This window comes from Solea senegalensis, unplaced genomic scaffold (assembly GCF_019176455.1).
Source record: "Solea senegalensis isolate Sse05_10M unplaced genomic scaffold, IFAPA_SoseM_1 scf7180000013672, whole genome shotgun sequence".
Taxonomy (NCBI): Eukaryota; Metazoa; Chordata; class Actinopteri; order Pleuronectiformes; family Soleidae; genus Solea; species Solea senegalensis.
The window spans coordinates 19,693-38,599 of record NW_025320866.1 but is presented as its reverse complement, the minus strand read 5'-3'; the positions used below and the strand labels follow the sequence as shown (position 1 = coordinate 38,599).

Below are 18,907 nucleotides of genomic sequence, written 5' to 3'. Positions count from 1 at the left end.
TTCAGTCGTTTTCTGGCCAGAGGCTACTGCCAGGAGCTTCACTATCAGCGGATCTGAGTTCTACCAATGTGGTGTCTCTCTGCCACAAGGGCTGAGCTGGGGACCAGCTCACATGTGCATGAGATGCTGTGGCCTACTTCAGGCTGAGTTATTACACTCTCGCGCAGCCTGAAAACTCCACAGTGGCGATGAAGAGCGGCGAAGGGTCAAGTCCAGACCTTATTTCCAGAAATGAAATTCTTTTGGATGCAGGGAGAATCATCACGAAGTAAACTGTTCAGGGAATAACGTGTATAAAAACTTGTATGAAATCATTTCACCATGTGACCATGCAAAGAAAAGTCAAGAATAATCTAAAGATGTGTAGTTTCAGGAACATTTCCTTTTGCTTTTCATCTATCCATCTATCCAATATCACATGGAGAGCTGGAGCTAGTCCTACGTGAAGATCACAGGGTAAACATTCTACAATGACAACATTCTGCATGTTTACTAACTCTGGACAAGTAGATTTGAGCAGCACAATTTAACGCAGGACAGAAATGAGGGAGCTGCTACTCATGCACATGCGAAAATTATATCAACCTTGTTACGTGAAAGTGGTGCCAGTTCAAATGTGTGTCCTTCCTGTGACTTTTACAAGTCACTGTTGCACAGAGCAACACTGATCGTGAATAAATGAAATGAAGGCTGAAGAAAGAAAATGAGGGGCACTGACAAAAGGATGTACAGTTTAACTACGGCTTATTATAACACGAGACATATGAGTTAAAGTTCTTGTCAGAGTTTCTGTGGGATAAGTCTAAGGGAACTCTGCTATTTTTAGCTGACACTTGCATTCATGCCAACCGCACTAATGAACTCTTAAGTATCCGGTTTATGTCAGCAAAATCTAAAGTCACTCCGTGCTTGCTCAGTAGCTGCATTGTCCTCCTGGTTTCCAGCAGCAATACCATTTGTTCCTTTGTATGAATGAATGAATGAGTGAGTAATGAAGATATATACTGAGAAAAATGCCAAAAGAGGAACCCAACTGTAGACATACACGTTGTCTTATAGTCAACTGAATGAAAATCTAATATTTTCAGATTCTTTAAGGCACTCTTTCCCGATTTTTTGATTCTTATATGGGATTAAAGAAAAAAAAAATGACAGGGAGGAAGAAAGAGAGGGAGAGAGACTTCTATGAATGGTGGCTGGGCATGCAGTCTAGGATGGTGAGAGAGAGAAAAAAAAGAAGAGCAGAAGGAGGAAGAGACGAAGAGGGGGAGATGGCAATCAAAAGAGGAAGAGAGGGTTAGTAAGGTTGGTAGGCTTGTAGTTTGCCTGGAAACAGTGGCAACAGAAAGAGCCACAATCAGTGAAATCCACTGACATCACTCTGTATTGAGAATGAAAAGCATTAAAATAACCCCTCACTTCAAAAGACCCCTCACTCCATCTTTTCAATGCTTTCTTTCCATAACCTTGCAGGTACAATAAATCTCATCTCCTTGTTTTTTTTATTTGTTTTTTTTTTTCAAAGGCTGAACTTTCTCGACCCAATCATGTAAATATGGTTAATATTGTTCTCTTTCTCTCTCTCTGACCTTGCAGACTCGGGCAACCCTGGACACTTTTGTCTGGCTCGGGTAGGCAATCTGCTCCTGGCTTCTCTCCGTGAAGAAGAAGTAAATCTTGTCATCGTCCCCGATAGAGCTGTTGATGCTCTCCTTCAGCAGCACAGAGCCCACAAAATCTGCCTCTGTGAACACACACACACACACACAGTTCAGCAGCATAGAATGTGTCTCCTTGGAAACAAAAGATTTAGATTTTTAAGTAGGTTTGAGCAACCCAATCTAAGAAAGTTACAGCTGCAATGCAGCACAAACGGAATCTGTAAAGATCTTTGTTAAAAAAAAAAAGATGTTTATAAAGTAAATAAGGTTCATGTAAAAGCAAAGCACATGAGCAAGTGTCTGACTGCAGTTACTGCAGAGTTGTATTTACCCAGAAGCCACCGAGTTGGGGCCTCTTCTGTCCTGAGAGAGGGGAACGGGGAGTTTCTGCGCACATCTGGAGAGCTGCGGAACTCATACTGAGAGGCCGTGAACATCTCGCCGTCTGGTCGGCACATCACGCAAGTTTGTTAGTGGAGCATAGACAAAAAAGTTAGTGTTAAATAACATATAATGGAAGCTGGTAACGCTCAACGAGTGAGGTTACTATAGAGTTGTAAAGTTTTCTAACGACTACACTGTAGAAGGTGTGGGAACAATAAAGGCAATATTTCCTACTAAAATGAAACTTCAGTTCTCAGAGTTGGTATCTTCAGCCATTTTGACAATAGACCCAAAGACCTATTGGATAATTTGCCATGAACATTGGTGCAAGTGTTCTCTAGTGTTTAAACTGGACTCTTAGTGACCATGATATTATCAATTTGTCCTTTATCTACTGCTCCCCTGCTTACTTTTTCCAATAAAGTCCAGGTGACGCTGCCTATGTGCTGCTTTGTCTATACCAGCTTAGATTAAATGTAAATTTGGAAAGGCATACCCACAAGGAGGCCTGTGAAACCCTTTGCCGGGTCATAGGGACACCTGTCTCTGCCCTCTTCAAAGCCGGAGGAGAAGTTGAAGCGTTCTGCGTCCTAACAGAGAGAGAAGGAGCAACAGTAAAGTGACAAGTTTCATTTAAGTTCTACCCCCCCACATGTGCTGAAATCAAATCCGCACTAGCTCTTACGATGTAAGCACAGAGCGGTCTGAAGGCGTTTGTTCCACACGCGTACAGGTGAGTCTCATTGTATCGCTGCAGAAAGCGAATGTGGTTGTAACACTCTGTCTGCAAGAAAAAAAGGAGAAAAATGGGTCATTTATTGATCCATAAAGAAGTTATTGTTGCTGACTTATTTCCACTGTGATTTTAGTTGCAATGTTAAGCAATATTTACTTCCGGTGTTATACATTCAAAATAAGATGGAGCATTACCACAAGATAGAACAATCAAAAACAGAACGATTCAATTGTAGCCTTTGCAAATGACTTCTCGTGTTATTTCAAACTGCGATTGCAAAATGATGATTTGCGCTGTTTGGTTGCTTGGTAGTGACAGAAGACATTGATTCAGAAGAACGTGTACGAATAATTGACTTTCTTTTGCTCTCTAAACAGCACAGATTTCCATTCATGTTCTCGGAACTAAAAAAAAAAAACTAAAGTAAATAAAAATGGGAAAAGGAAAAGACCGTTGAGCTGCAGCCTTGTACCTGATTGTCTCTGCCTTTGTTCAGACACTGCTTCTTCTGTTCAGGCGAAGCGTCCCAATTAATCTGTAAACAACGGGGGGGCAATAAGGGTGAGTCAGTTAGCTGAATATATAAGAGAGAGACAGTAGATAATAGAGCGTGTGTGATAAACAGGAAGAGAAGAAAAAAGGACAACACATTCAATTTTCTGGCCGAGCTCTGACTTTGCTCAGTATAGCCCTGGAAAACGCCAGGTGCCTATAATCCGATATCCGTAAAAGTGGAGGAAGAAAATGGGATTTACTCAATCTGCCTACAGCTATTATTAGTTTGTCCTCTTTTAACCATTCAATTATAAGGGGGGAGGGAAAAAAACGGGGTTTCCTGTTTCTTTGTTAACACTGGCAATTATGCGGTGATGTGTGGCTGCTTGCAGCGTGTTGGTACTCACAATGAGGTTTGTAGGTGTAGTGATGTTGGAGGTGTTGAGCGCATACAGCGCTCCTCTGCCTCCTACATACAGCAGCCCAGCGTGTTCCTCCAGCAGGAAGGTGCTATAGTTCTGGGAAAAGCCAGTGAAGCGAGCGGTGCCCAGCAGACCTGCAGACATATGTGACACCACTTAATATTATTTTCCATGTTTACCAAAAGCACATGAACACCTCTGTTGTTCTGAGTGCCATATTGTGTTAATGCTACTGTGTTTTAGTTCAGCTTATTGTCGGGGACTTTGGAGGTTTGACCTATTTTTTTATTAAACAGTATGAAAGTAAATCAATTAGGAAGTAAATGTAGCCAAGTATCTGTTTTTGTGTGATAGTGGCCAATGTTGCAATTCAGTGATTTTCTATTTAGGTCACATGTTTTGCAAAGACATGAGTTCTCACTCGCTTATTTAATGATAAATATGTTTAAATAAGTTTCGTTTCTGCATTTATTTTCATGAAAATGTACTGTGGTGAAAAGATACAGGCATATTTTCATTGTTAGGACACAAATCAAACTGGCACCAGACAAAGGGAAATGGGGAGATAATATAACACAGGTGAAAGCAATCAAGGAACAGGTGTGCATAATTCGGGAGGCAGGAAATGAAACAAGACAACGTACATAAAGGGCAGTGGCTAAAGTCGCAGGGTCAAGACTTCGCCACGACTGTGGCCCTTTCTGTGTGGACTCTCTATATTGACTGTAGGTGTGAATGTGAGAGTGAATGGTTGTTTGTCTCTGTGTGTTGGACCCCGCCTTATGTCCTATGCTTGGATTGACTCCAGCCTCCCCCGACCCTCATGTGGAGGATTAAGTAGTAGAACATGAAAAATTAACGTTCATAAACTACAAAATCCAAGATGAAGACACACAGGATGGATACATTAAAATAAAATATGAGGACAATAGAGAACAAAACTCTAAACTACATCATCAACAACCACATATTTACATTATTTATGACTTTTTTTAACATTCAGAAAATGATAAGTCCATGAATCAACATGATATTCATCTTTTTTTCCATGTACACCTTCTAAATGAAAAGTTCCAGTTTCTATAGAGAATCTACAGCCCAAAAGACCATGCTAATCTTGACTAGATGAGGACTAGATGAAGATTTCTAATCCCAATCATATCAAATTTTATTTATAAAGCACATTTTAAAACCACAATGAGGACCAAAGTACACATGATACAATAACAATACGTAAGTTACACATAAAAGACAATCAAAGACACATTCAGAATAAAACTAAGATAAAACACACACATAAAACAGAACTCACCCTGGGTTAAGAAAAATATACATGGTTTTAAATGAGATTTAAGTGTGGCTGCCTGCCTGGTATGGAGCGGGAATTCATTTCACAACTTAGGAGCTGAAACAGCTGGAACAGAGAAAGCTTGGTCTCCTTCAGCCTTGTTTTTGGGACAACTGAGAGGAGCTGATCTGCAGAGACGGCCTTAGTGACCGTGAGAGAACATAAGGCTGGAGCAGACCACAAAGATAGGGAGGGGCAAGTTTATGAAGGCATTTAAAAGCAAATGAAGGCATTTGAAAATCAATTCTGTACTTGACCACAGATGTGGGGGATGTGGAGTGTGGTTTGTTGCACAAGTGATTGCTGAGAAAGAGTATGAGTAAGACTGCACCGGAGAGGCATTTTTTTTAGGGCATTCAGCAGGAATTATGTCGCACTAATGCCACATCTCATTAGCACTCAATGATGGTGTCATCATCATCACCGCAGATCACCATTACTCACACACATACACCTTATATGTGTGAGTGATGGGGAAGAGAGGTTTACACAGTAACTGGGACAAATTATAGTGCGTCTAAATTTTGTTGTTGTCAATGAGCTCAGTGTAACCAACACTGAGTCTACCGATCACAAAAAAAACCTGTCCTGCTGCAGAAAACACTGTTGTTTGAACACATCCCAGGATCACACCTCAGAAATGGGAACAGGCTGCTCTGCTGCTGTGACACAGTAAAAATGAGGACATTGGTTTTTGGTTTGTTTTTTTCCATTTACTGTGGGTGAACCTCACCCTCGGAGCAGAATCTCGTCTGCAGAGCTTTTGATTTGCACTAAAAGTTAGATTAATGAATCTGACACGGGGATGAAGGAAACCGCCCGTGCCGAGAGTACAGCTGTCATTAGAGAACAACAGCATAATTGAACAAGATGGGCATGTTAATCTCTGCATATCCTCTCCACCTTCCTCCCCTAATGAACTCACGGCAGAATATTCCAGCTCTCATCCATTTGGATATGGATGTTAAATTAGCCAGCATTTCAGCAGGCGTCTTATTTTATATTCCATCGCTCATTCGTTTCATTTTAACTGGATACCGGATTAAATCAGGGCCAGTAGCAAGTGCCACTTTCTAATTAAATGAGCAAAACAAACCAATACAAAGCAATACACTCTGTGTAATGTTTGGATTTATGTGGCAATTATTGTTAATACAATCTAATCACAGTGTCTAATTTTGTTTTTTCTTAGGGTGAGTAATGCTTCCCATGACTGAGAAACATAAAGTGTTACAAACAAAAAGTGACACTTAAAACAAAGGCACAACTTAACTAGAAGCTTGTTGTTTTGTTTATAGTCATATTGCGTCCAAAAGTGAGTGTTCTGTTTCTATAGTTTACGTTTTAGTTAGTTGGGTAATACAGAACTTTGAGTTTCTGTTTATTCAAATCTCAGACAAACACATTTTTATTTGACTACCCTCTACTATCACAACTACATATTTACCAATCATTTGGTTGTGTTTCACAAAGAGCACGGTGATAATGAGGGTGACAGCACGTCCCTCAGCTTCTATGATCTCGGAAAACAACACACACTGAAAAGTGTTTTAAGAGTTTCCCCAAAATCACACGGAGGATGCTGCCTTCTCCGCATGACACACTGCTCGTCTGTCTGACAGTCACATGGACAAACTGGCTGATGACAGCAAATGCCCCCGTCGTTCCTTCAGAAGATCAGAGGCCGAGTCAGACGTCCCACCCACCTTCCGTCCTACGGTTTTCTTTCTGGCTCTATCACTGACAACCGCACTGCTCCAGGGATCTTCTCACTGGTCCATAACTAGGTTATTATTATACTGGCTATGTCACACTTGTCAGACTGATTATATACATAACAGTTGAGTAGACTGACACTCCATATATATATTGTAAATATAAATCCTGGTTCAGAAAACTCTCAACTAAAGTTTTAAAAAATGTGTTCGGCACTTTTTGAGAGAGGTAATGTTGTTTGTTTTTTTAAATGCATTTTAACATAATTCATCTGCAAAACATTGAATCTAAGTAATTAATGCCTCTGCACCTCACATTTTTTAACATAATCTATTTCACCTCTTTCATGCGAAGGCTGTTGTTCGTGCAGATTTCAGGTAATCATCAGAGTAGGGGTGTGATGACATTTACAGAACAATTTGCTTGTAATTATGCCTCTGTTATTTACAGATACAACTGTGACAGCACTTATTGTTTATAGAGAGTCAGCCTCAGTCAGATCGGAGGGTGCAGTGATGAGCGGCTCCAAAGGTCAGGACATGCTGGGGGGGTGAATTCACCCAGCGTGATTCCGTCTACGCCGACCTCATGCAAATGCACATAAATATCAGCGCACACAAACGCAAACACGCACACACACCTAATCACAGGCGCACCAAAAGATCGACAGACTTAATAAGAGCACAAAAATGTGCGCACACATATGCAAACACAACGGAAGCCTAAGGCTGTGATGAGACTCTCGACTCGTGAGTAATCCAAGAGTGACCCAAAGCCTTGGTTTTCTATCGTATTAAAATAGTGGTCATGTTATTTAACAAGGACCGGGCTGACGTGCACATTGTCCCTGGCTCCAAGGCAGTGAGGCAACCTTGCTCTCCAAACTGGCATGATGCAATGGGTTGTTGTTGCACCGACGGTACATGTTTGACGAAAAACACAGCCCGATGTATGAAAGAGAAAAGAAAATGCAGAGTTCACACAAGAGCTGGGACGACAGCTGCGTGTTCCCAAAGTAATCTGTGAGCCGTATGAGAAATAAAGACAAGAAAATGACGTTTGTGCGCAAGTGTAAGTGCAACTGTGAAGAGACTGCAAATACACATGAGTATAAAGGTGTAAAGCAAAGATCGGACCAATTCTAATAGGTTTTATTGTTACTGCCAGGTTTATTCTTCACAGCTAGAAGAGTTCACAGAGGCCAGAGTCAACAGCGAGGCTCAAACTCATGACAGAGGTTGGAGCTTTTGAAATGATGACAGCTGGGGTGAATAAAGAACTTGGCAGACACGGCAGGTTTTTGTGTCTTACGAGAGTAACATCTTAGAAAGGGCAAGCACGATGACATGTTATGTCAAGGTATGTGCTCTGTATCTTTGTATGTGTACTTTTTTCTTCTCCTTTTTTCAGCTTCTCCCTTTAGGGGTCACTACAGCGGATCATCTGCCTGATACATGTTTATTCTGGGCTATAGTAATGAATTGGACAGATAATCAGTGCTGGTACTTACAATAGTAAAAATGAAAAGGTGCTGGCCCACACTGTGTTTATGTGTGCGTATGCATAGGAATTATGGGGATTTGTTATTTTATTTTTAGTTATTAATTGTCATTTTTCATTGCCAGTTATTTCACCAATTTATTGCTATACTATCATTGCACTTGTGTGTTTGGTGTATGTTCATGTGAAATTGTTGAATGACAAAAAAACTGTATGAAGACGTTTTGTTTTCACCAACCGCCAGAACACCTCCAATAATACTATTAAATACAAAAATGCACCAGTTTTTTAGCCTTCCAACACTAAAATTAAAAGTATAGCTTGTCTAATGCCAAATATGCCTTGGATCTTGGTCGGAAAATAATGAATTCTTGTTGTTAACACTGACAGTTATATGGTAATTGTCTCACACACACACACAAACAGTATGTGCTTTGCAAGAAAATCAATGAGGACAGTCAACAGAGCACTGAAATGTGCCAGAAGCGTCATAGACTATTAGCTTCTTTCTGTGATATTGTTGTACTGCAGTTTTCATGCATATGAGTGTGTGTGTTTGTCAGGTATTACTTATGTTGTGGGGACCTAAATCTGTTTACACACAGTCACATTATGGGGAACATTATGGCATTATAGCTGTAACATAAATGATTATGTTTTAAGGTGAATACATGTTGTATAGGTAGGATGAGGATCGGGTTATGTTAAGGTTATAGGGGTAGTCATTGTAAGTCAATGTAACGTGTCATGAAAACCAGACTGTGTATGTGTGTGGACACTACATGAGATGGTGGTCAAAACAACAAGCTCTTACAAACATCTGTCAGTCATTCCTGGGTACACACACACACACACACAGACACGCACACACATTTCCCCCCCCATACCCTTTCTCTTAAAAACGAGTGAAGAAGTTTCTGATAGTGAGTCACAAGATCTGAGGAAAGCGTGTTGTGTGTTTTCGCCAGAGTGACTTTGTCTCAGTGCTGAGCCGTCACAGGTGGTGCGTCCAGAAGGTGCGAGCTTATGCTCAGACCAACTTTTTATCCTCCATGTGGGGCCCAGAGATGATAGTAAATCCACTGCATGTTTGATAGCGTGCGTGTCTGTCACTGCCATCACCACATTGTGTGACTTCCTGTGTGACTCAGTGGCCAGTTGATTAACTGAACCATGGCGAGCATGTGACGCATACACACACACACACAGACGCGCGCTCGCGGAAAGATTTGGGAACAAATGAACAAACACTGGAGGGACAGACTGACTTAACTTCTTTGAACAGTGTAAGAACTGTCAGGCGTCGTCAACTGTGTTTACATTATATAAGCATCTCGTCATTTCTTTCCCCAACTCAAGAGTCACTCTCGCATGTGACTCTGTGTTACATAAAAGATGATGAATAACTGGACGTCCTGGTGTATGAAAATGAAAGGCAAAGTACAGTATATAAAGGACTGAGGTTTCCTACATTATATTCTCCTTACTTATATCTTCATGTGGACATGTTTAAAACAATTAAAATGGGCAAATACACAAGCAGTAGCATTTTGTTTGTGTTATGCAGTTCAACTGGAGAACAAGTCTTGTTGCTATGGTGACCAGTTTACAATAAAATCATTTTGTATACTATAATAATATTAATAATGACAATAACAGCAATTATTTTGTCATATGCAGTAAAAAAGAAAAAAAAGCTTGGGTATGTTCTTACTCCATCATTAGTCTGCCATAATCATATTATATTCATTTTAATATTATTATTATGTATTAATGTACATAATAAACAAAGAGATGGGGACATATGTCTACAGAGTCACCAGTTCAGCAAATATCAAAACTGTTGAACATGTAAAACAACAAACAAGCATTATTGATTAGCAGTGGGTTCTCAACCTTGAACCTTTTCCAAAGAACACAGGGTGAAACTGTGTCAGGCAAATAAAAGATAATCAACACTATAAAAGAGAGTGGTTGTTTGACATTATTATTCAAGATCATTGAATAAAAAAATGTCAAAATAACATCCTCTCTTTCTCTTCTCAGCCAACAAGTCTTGCTTTAAAGTCCTGAAAATATAGCACCAGGTAGCTTATTCCATTCCGTAGAACCAGCGCTATCACGCTGACAACTCCACTAAGACCAAGCTGAAAATGTGAGTAAATAATCAATGTATTCCGTGTTCAACACATTGTAGATGCAGCTGCTCAGGCTTTTAGACAAGAATAGACTTGGCTGAGCAGTGAATTAGAGACTATAGTTGGCGTGTCCACTCAGCTCTGTAATTATCATACTAAATGTAGGAAAAATGGTTTTCTACAGGAAAAAAAAAGCATGATCACTAAATGTCTACATTAATGCATGATCACTGTGTGTCAGGATCACTGCAACAAATGGGAGTTTGCTTCGCTCCTTACTTCCTTTCCCAAGCACGTGGGGGGAACTATTGTTGTCAACAAGCCCTTGAGTTTTCTGTCAGCTGATGAGGTTCCCAAAGATACAGCTGTTTTAAAGTTAGTGCATACATCAGGTTGTAAGCGTCTGCTGCCCAAAGTGCAACTAAAATGCATATTCTACAGCCACAGAGACTAAATTCTTCTGATTTTAAAGCAATTATACACTTTCACAAACATATTTACGGGAAGTATATTCAATTACTTCCAATAAACCCGCATAAATATTACACACTGGACCACATTTGCTCGTTCAGGTTGTTATAGCAGCAATAGACATGATACAGGGCATCAATATTTCACAACTGCATTACATTAGTTCTGGTGGCAGAAAGAGAAAAAGCCAAAGCAACCACTGACAGAGTTTGGAACATCGTCAATCATTTTAAACACGTAAACATACAACCAGAATCTAAATTGCAAAACGTAACCCACACCCATATGACCAGAGTCAAAACCTTATACTCTGTTCATTAAGTTTCATTAGTATCGTGTACAGGGTATAGCATCATATCCTGAGAACTGAGAATGTGAGTTTTTGCTGAACATTAACTATTCATGATCATTAACAAACTCATTTTGTTAATATAAAATTCATACTGTATTGTTAACCTGAGCTCCCTATGATACATCCTGTCCTTGTACGCCCACATGTGCGGGGGTATCTGCAATGCATGTGGTAAATTAATGAGCACCTTTTCACCCCAGCTGCGAAACACAATATAAATCCTCCCACAGAGTCTCCCATAGGTAAAGACACCCACGTACAGCACAACATCTATGCTGTTTCCATACACAGCGAGGCAGACTTATCTCTTTGAAAAGGGAGCTTGCCACTCTCCAGCCGCCCCCAGATTGTCATGCGTCTCCACAGGGAAAGTCACAGAGAGGTGCATGAGTGCAGCTTTTACGTGATGTGGCCAAATGCACACCTCGAGAGCAGCCCCAACATCCACTGACATCCACAGGCACACACACGCGTGGAGACCAGTGAAACGCTCGCTCACACACACGTGCACTTCCGGAAACTGTCACATGCACCGACAAGCATCCCCTACTGATTAGAAAGTGGGTCAAGGACAACTTTCTATGAGGGGCAGAAGAGAAAAATAAAATCTATGATAATAGACTGGATCCGGCTGCAGCAGTGTATGTATGATTTATAATATGAGTCAGAGATTTGCAAAATAAACAGCCAGCAGCGTGATGATTTAGAGGCTTTCAGAATAGACAATGAGCTCTGCCACTGATGCTTTTACAAACTTAATTTGAGATGAGCGTCAAGTGTGCTGCCCGTCTGATGAACTCATCAGAGTTCATTTTGCCTCTTCATTTGACAGATAAATAACAGCACCGATATTAGTAATTAGTCAAATGCTCTTAGCTACAAATGGTTGCACTAAACAGCTCCACGACAAACGCTGTAAAAGTAGTGCCACGTTCAGTAATTATGTGTTTATCGGGACTGCGCGACAAATTGTAACTTTAACTGGTTTGCGATATAAAATCAAGTGTGACAGACACATCAAAATACACTGCAATTATTTGATTAAGAAATAACTTGTGACAAAACAGTAATATGGTGAAGTATTAACCGTTAGTGGCCACACGGCACGGATTTGTGCCGCAAGTGCACCTATGGTAAATTGCCGTGGGAATAACATCTTGGGTGTGTTTATAGGTCACATACTCAGGATTTAAAAATGCTTTTTTTTTTGCTCAGGTGTGTTTATATATAAAAAAATGTTTAATCAGATTGCCTAGGTTGTGCTGAAAAAAAGGTTATAGGATCTCTTTTTGCACATTCTTATAGCTTCTGTATATATATTGTAAGTTTTAACATAATAATGGGGGAAAAAAAGCAGCCGAAATGCTCTGTGTTCTAAGGGTTAACTGTTAACAGTATTGTATCACAATTGCAATATCTGTCAAAAGTAATCTCATTGCGCAGTTCTCATTGTGGACTTCCTCGGTCCAGGAATCAGCAAACAAAATGGCTCAGGCATTGGCACCCAATCACCTCACACTGCAAACCTCTCAACAGCTCTTATGATACTGCACCAGCACCCTCAGCCCCGTTCACTCCAACTGTCCTCTAATAATACTCTAAGGACTGAGGATGGAGTGGAGGGAAGAGCATAGCGGTTTGCTCAGTCTGCTGCGGCTCAAAGTCCCTAGCCACGAACAGATGTAGTGCAAGCCGCCGTGGCACTGATGGCGAGCGAGGAGAGGGCGAGGGCAAAGGTGAGCTGGAGAAAGAGGTGCTGACCATGTGTGTGCGCCGAAAAACACACGCATTCAGCAGTATTTTCTGCACGGACACTAATCAGGTCCACTGTGCTCAGGGCCACTTTTATGAGGGGGCCTTCTGTCTATTGTTTTATTAGAAGTGTTTGCTGAGCCGTGTGATCTAGGACAGGACTTGAGAGAGGCGATTAATAACTCGGAAGGGGCTGTCTTCAGGGCCAACTTTGAAACTGTGCCACGTTTTCAACATGGAGGGGAGGGAAGGAGCTACGGCAGCATCAAATAAGGACAGCGGGTGAGAGCTTACTGGCCTTGGGTGATACTTCACCACTGTGAGCGAAATTTCAAACCCTGTTTTATGTAATGAAAAGTTTCGCTTTAGCAGCATTGCCCCAAATGCAACAACAACAATTATTAAGGTTATGGATTCATCTAAAAATGGCAAACCCTGACGTTATTTAGAGAATAAATTCTTGTCAAATTTATAAATGTCAATTTGCAATGGGTGTTATAGTTGCCATGAGTTGCCAAATGCGTCATCAGACCAAACAACACTGAACCGTTTGATATTTCTTAAAACACAGATGTGCAAATTACCTATTTATTAGCACAGTATCCTCTCCTCATCAGAATCACAAATACTTTATTGATCTCCGGGGGGCGGGAAATCGCTTGAAATGTCTCTCGCTCCATTCCTCACAGTTTGAAAGCCTCTGTTCGATTGAAAAATCTCCCCACCGCTCACCTTTTGAGAAGACAGTTGTCCGGGGAGTGACATCCAAATCCAGAGATGAGCTGAAGGGGAAGGCCCACAACTGTGACAGCCTGGCGAGGAGCAGCAGGAGGGGCAGCAAGAGCAGGAGGGGCTGGACTGATCTCTGCTCTCCCATCTTTGCCACACGGAACTGGGTCCAGTCAGCTTGTTATACACAAAGTGTGAGAAAGGCATATATGTTGACCCAGCAGTAAGCAGGCTCGGACTGTCTTTGATTATCCTCCAGCTGAGAACAGCCTCTGCAGTGAAACAGAAAACATGTGGATGCCTAAATGAGAAATGGGCCAGCACTGCAAATGAAACTCTTGTACTGAGGTAGAAATGGTGTCCAGAAAGATCAATTAAAAAGAGAACAAATGTTTGGCAAAACAAAACACCACCAGACTTAGTAATCTAGCAGTCAAATTAATGTGTGTAATAAATTCAAGCTCCCCCTGAAATATAGTGAAGTAGAAAGTGACAGAAAATGCAGTTTAATAGCACTAGAATAAATATACAAGGATGATCTTAAATTGGTAATGATTGAAGTGTATCACAAGGTACTTTATATTTCAAAACGTACACAAAGAGAGTGATGAACTTGATGACACACACACAGTTTGAACCTTCTTGCTCACTAAAGACTAGAAGAAAATGACTTGCATATTTGCATAATTGTGTTCTAACTGCAACCATTTAAATAAAGTGAGGAAGGGACTATTACATAAAAGCCCATTCATAAAGGTTTTGGGAGATAAATAATGCGCCTCCAGCGATGCAATAATACGACACACAACTTCATCTCTTAATTAGCCGTGAGCATGCTGGAACAGCATGATGGATAATCTAGCGATTGCTCTGCGCCATCAGCATAGTCTCCACCCAGCTGCTCGTTCTCTGGTTCAGTCACCTATCAAAGGGTCAACACTGTGGATCCTGCTCCACTGTGCAGTGATGCTGGAGAATAACCATCTTAATCTCCATGGCTGCTGCTGCTGCTGCTAATCACTTTCAGCATAAAGCACAATTAAGCACAATGACCTCTCTATTATCAGTGCGGCGCCAAGCTGAAAAACTAACCTGTGGTATGACAAAGTGAGTTGTGAAATGGGAAAAACTGATGGTGCAGTGCTCCAAATATAGCCTTTATCCAGGGACTAATTCCAAAGGCTGGAGCGTTGTTTGCCAAAACTGGAAAAAATAGGAGGGCAGCAGATCAAATAAACAAGTGATTGTGCTGGTGAGAAGGTGCGGTTTTGTCAGCTGCTCTCATTGAACTCACATTTGAACAACACATCTGCACGTGTGTTGCGTGTGTGCTGTTGTGCTGCCGGAGTCAGTGAGGTCGTTGACAGCGTGGCGTTATGCTGCTGGCAATAGCATGGAAACTCCAGGAAGGAAAGGTAAACACGTCTGCCTTGGCAGTTGTGCGACCGGCGTGTCACGCATGATAGGAGACGAGAGGAATCGAACAAAGCAGCAGGTGGTTTCCGAAACACCTTTTACTCAGAAAGGACTATTGGTTTATTCCTGTCTATTGATCCATACTGTTCTGTTGTTGACCTTTTTACAGTAGAATTTGCTCTCCGGTGTATAAATTAAAGTCGAATATCAGTATCTAATGTGTGCTATATTGGAACATTTTGCTATCTATATAGAGTATTTTAATCTTTTTGTTGATCTTATTTATCCTAAAACATAGGGTTTTTTTCACAGAATGACATTACTTGATTATTCAGGAAAAGATGAGCGGGTTCACCACATGGGCCACATTCACTATGATGTGGAGAATCATAATTGATGCACTTCTTCACGATGAAGCACGTACCATGAGACTGTGATTGTGTGGAAAATAATCTGCCTCTGCATATCATATGGTTACAGAGGAAGTCCTCTGCACCAAGCCATGGTTTCCTTGAATATGAGTACATATACTGAATTTTAATGACCAAATGGACTGTCCCTCTTCCTATTATTAAAACCGTCCACAGCATAATCTGTGATAACAGATGATCTTGCCATTTTTTCTCAGGGTTGCATGAAGAGACAAAACCACCAAAACTCCTTTCCTATTTATAAATGTCGAGCTTTTTCTACTCTGACACACACAGCCTGAGTAAAAATAAATAAAGGCCCTCAATTAGCTGCCCTCAATTATCTTCCAATAACTAGAAACGATGTAAGACAGTGTTGTTATGTTCTGAATTATGTAATTATTAAAAATATCACACTAACTTTTATACTACAGCTGGAACTGCTTGTATTTAGTGAGGCATCTGATGTGGTTTAAACAGGTTCTCCAGGTTTTGCGACCATTTTGGGAAGACAATTTGCCGAACACACAACAGCATAAGGTCGCACGACTACAGATTTGAGCTCACCATTGCTTTGCAGCTCAGTGTTTTCATGCATATCAGCAGGTTCCATGTGAAATCTGTCCGTTTACTTTTAACATCCTGAAAAGTCTTGCCAAACGCCTAAGGGACTCTTGCAAACTCACCGGCACTTTGGGATATCTGATGTCAGTAATCTGGTGTGAGACAGTTCATCATGACAAACTGACAGTTTGGAACAACTTGACTTTGTTGCATGAGCACCTCTGCCACATCGAGTCACTCCTTCACAAATTCTCCTTGCCTGATTGAGGTTTCACAAAACACACCTGCATAATGTTTTCTCTAAGTCATAATGATTTTTATCCGTTTTTCTTGGAAGGCACAATCTATTTTTTACTATGATGTTAGTGATTAAACAACACTTTGTTCAACATGACCTGACATGCATACAGCTGTAAGGCACTAAACTCAATGACATGCTAGTCTCCAATTTGAATGTCTTCTTTTTAACATTCTCCAGGGATATAATATTCAATGACTGAGTATATTTAATTGGAAAATAATGTAGTGAAAGGGTTTTCCACATAAATTCAATAATAATGATAATAATAATAATAATAATAATAATAATAATAATGAACCTTATTTATATAGTAAATTCCTTAACAAATGTTACAAAGTCTTTGTAACTAAACAAACCTAATCAAATATTTCAAATATTGTCTGGTAAGCCAAAGAAAGATCAGTAGATAACACAATGCATCTGCCTCGGCTGGTTGGGGTGAAAGGAAAGTAGAGGACAAAGGAGAGGTCGGGGACAAAAAGGGGGTGCAGAAAGGGAAAACATGGCCAAATGGAAAAAATGGGGACAGAAGACAGGTGGGGGACAAAAAGTGGGTGAGAGAAGGAGAAGTGAAGGAGACAAAATAAGGGAAAAAGAGAACATAAACCCAACATAGCATGAGGCCAGTGCACAAAAATACACAGCAAAAGGACAAAACAATAAGACAATTAAATAAGCAAGATAAAAAAAATAATAACACCAAGCCTGCACAACAAAAACCAAAAAGATAGAAATTGAAAAATAAAAAATGGGAGACAGAGGAGAGCTGGGGGGAGAAAAACCATATACATTTAAATAAGTAAGTCTACGTCTGCACAATGAGGCCAAGGTGTGTTGCCTAACTAGTGCTAAAAGCCAAGTGGTTGTTTAGCTGGAGGGTCATGTGAGGTTCTCACATGCAAAGGAAGACATGACATAAACTACACTACACTATTTAAATAAGTTATAATTAACTCCACCTCGACCTAAAACAATACTAACATACTCTGATATCAATAATGGCCCTTATAATAAGTAATATATGATGTATGTCTCAGCAGTTTTTCTCTCTCTATTTTTAAATGTGCTGCGACTTGTACCCACATTTTCCATTCTTACATGTTTATTAACTGACCCAAATGACTTAACACATCATTTTCATGTATTAGTATGAAGTAACACAGAAAAGAAGCAATAATAATACCCGCAACTGCAGTTCTGTCACATTTACGACCAAACAAGCAGAAGCAGATGTTTCTATTCCAAATGTAACGATGTATGGGGACATTAGCAGTCAGGCAGTGCGGAGGAAGAAGTGACATCAACATGAATATTTCCACTCACACGTCGTCCAAGTTTTTTTTTAAGCAATAACGGATTAAAATGCTGTTTGGAAAGATGGAGGAGCAAACATCCACCCATGACATGTGCACCTGTCCGACTGCAGCGCGCGCACACACACACACACACACACACACCTTTACCGAGTGAAAACACGTAAAAATGGAATGTGTGCGCGGAAAAAGTGGAAGAAACAAGTTGCTGATACAAAGGTGTAAGAGTAGAGGAGGTACTGACTCACCTGTTTGTTTTTTTCTAGTGTCCCCTAAAAAAATCCTCTGAGTCGTCCTCTGCACTGCGAGACACTGAGCTACTGTTGTACTGTAGTACTGCCACTGCTGCTGCAGCTGCTGCAGCTTCCCAACTCACACACACACACTTTACTCATCCCACCCACTAACACACACACACACACACTGGATTCAGAGGTTGACCTACCTCATCTTTTGAGCACATAGTACACTTGCCTCATAGATCAAGCTTTGGTAACTTTTAAAACATGTATCTATATCTATATCTATATATATATATCTATATATTATTATTATTATTAATTTTTTTTAAACAATACAATACATTGTGGCCGAAATTTGTTGCAAATATGTCAAGTGTTATAAGCTTAGTTATTGCAGCCTGCATTAGTGCCGGCCCAAGCCTTTATGGGGCTCTAAGCTGAATTTCATTTGGGCCCCCCCTCCTCACACCACCATGGAGTAGCCAGTGCTTGATTATTATTATTAATTTGAAAACATTTGCATTGATTATAGTTTACACCAAACCAGTGTCACTCTTGTGTTATGTTTTGTTTTGTTTTTTTACAAAAGTGGCCTACTATTAATTTGCACTTTTGTATTCAAAGTAAAGCGCTGCAAGTGATACTAAACTTGAATCAAAAAAATAACAATGTGCACTGAATAAGCAATTGTCAAAATAAGACCAACTATATTAAGCTGAACACTATTTAGATATTTAACATGTTGTTAAAAGTGTGGTCCGCAGACCGCTGGTGGTCCGTGAGCACCCCCTAGTGGTCCGCAAGGTGACAAGCAAGTAACATCATGTTTTAAAATTTGTGTGTTTTAATTTCAGTGTTTCTCAAACTGCCTGTGACATATATGTGTTGTTTTCGATATCAAATCAACTAATAGCCAATGTAAAATCAAAAAAATATTTGTGTTGTGGCATTGAATGA

At 40.4% G+C, this 18,907-nt stretch overlaps 1 protein-coding gene across 1 annotated transcript; it reads right to left on the bottom strand.

Annotated features, from left to right (window-relative positions):
- Window positions 1–1,164: 1,164 nt before the first annotated feature.
- LOC122760496 (semaphorin-4G-like) lies at window positions 1,165–18,039 on the bottom strand. The gene is made up of 8 exons (XM_044015570.1): window positions 17,957–18,039; window positions 13,708–13,976; window positions 3,684–3,832; window positions 3,254–3,316; window positions 2,731–2,829; window positions 2,542–2,635; window positions 1,993–2,106; window positions 1,165–1,744 (listed from the first exon to the last, which is right to left on the bottom strand). Exons 2-8 carry the CDS (start codon window positions 13,850–13,852, stop codon window positions 1,560–1,562), a joined length of 849 nt encoding a protein of 282 aa, XP_043871505.1. The 5' UTR covers window positions 13,853–13,976; window positions 17,957–18,039; the 3' UTR covers window positions 1,165–1,559.
- Window positions 18,040–18,907: the final 868 nt, after the last annotated feature.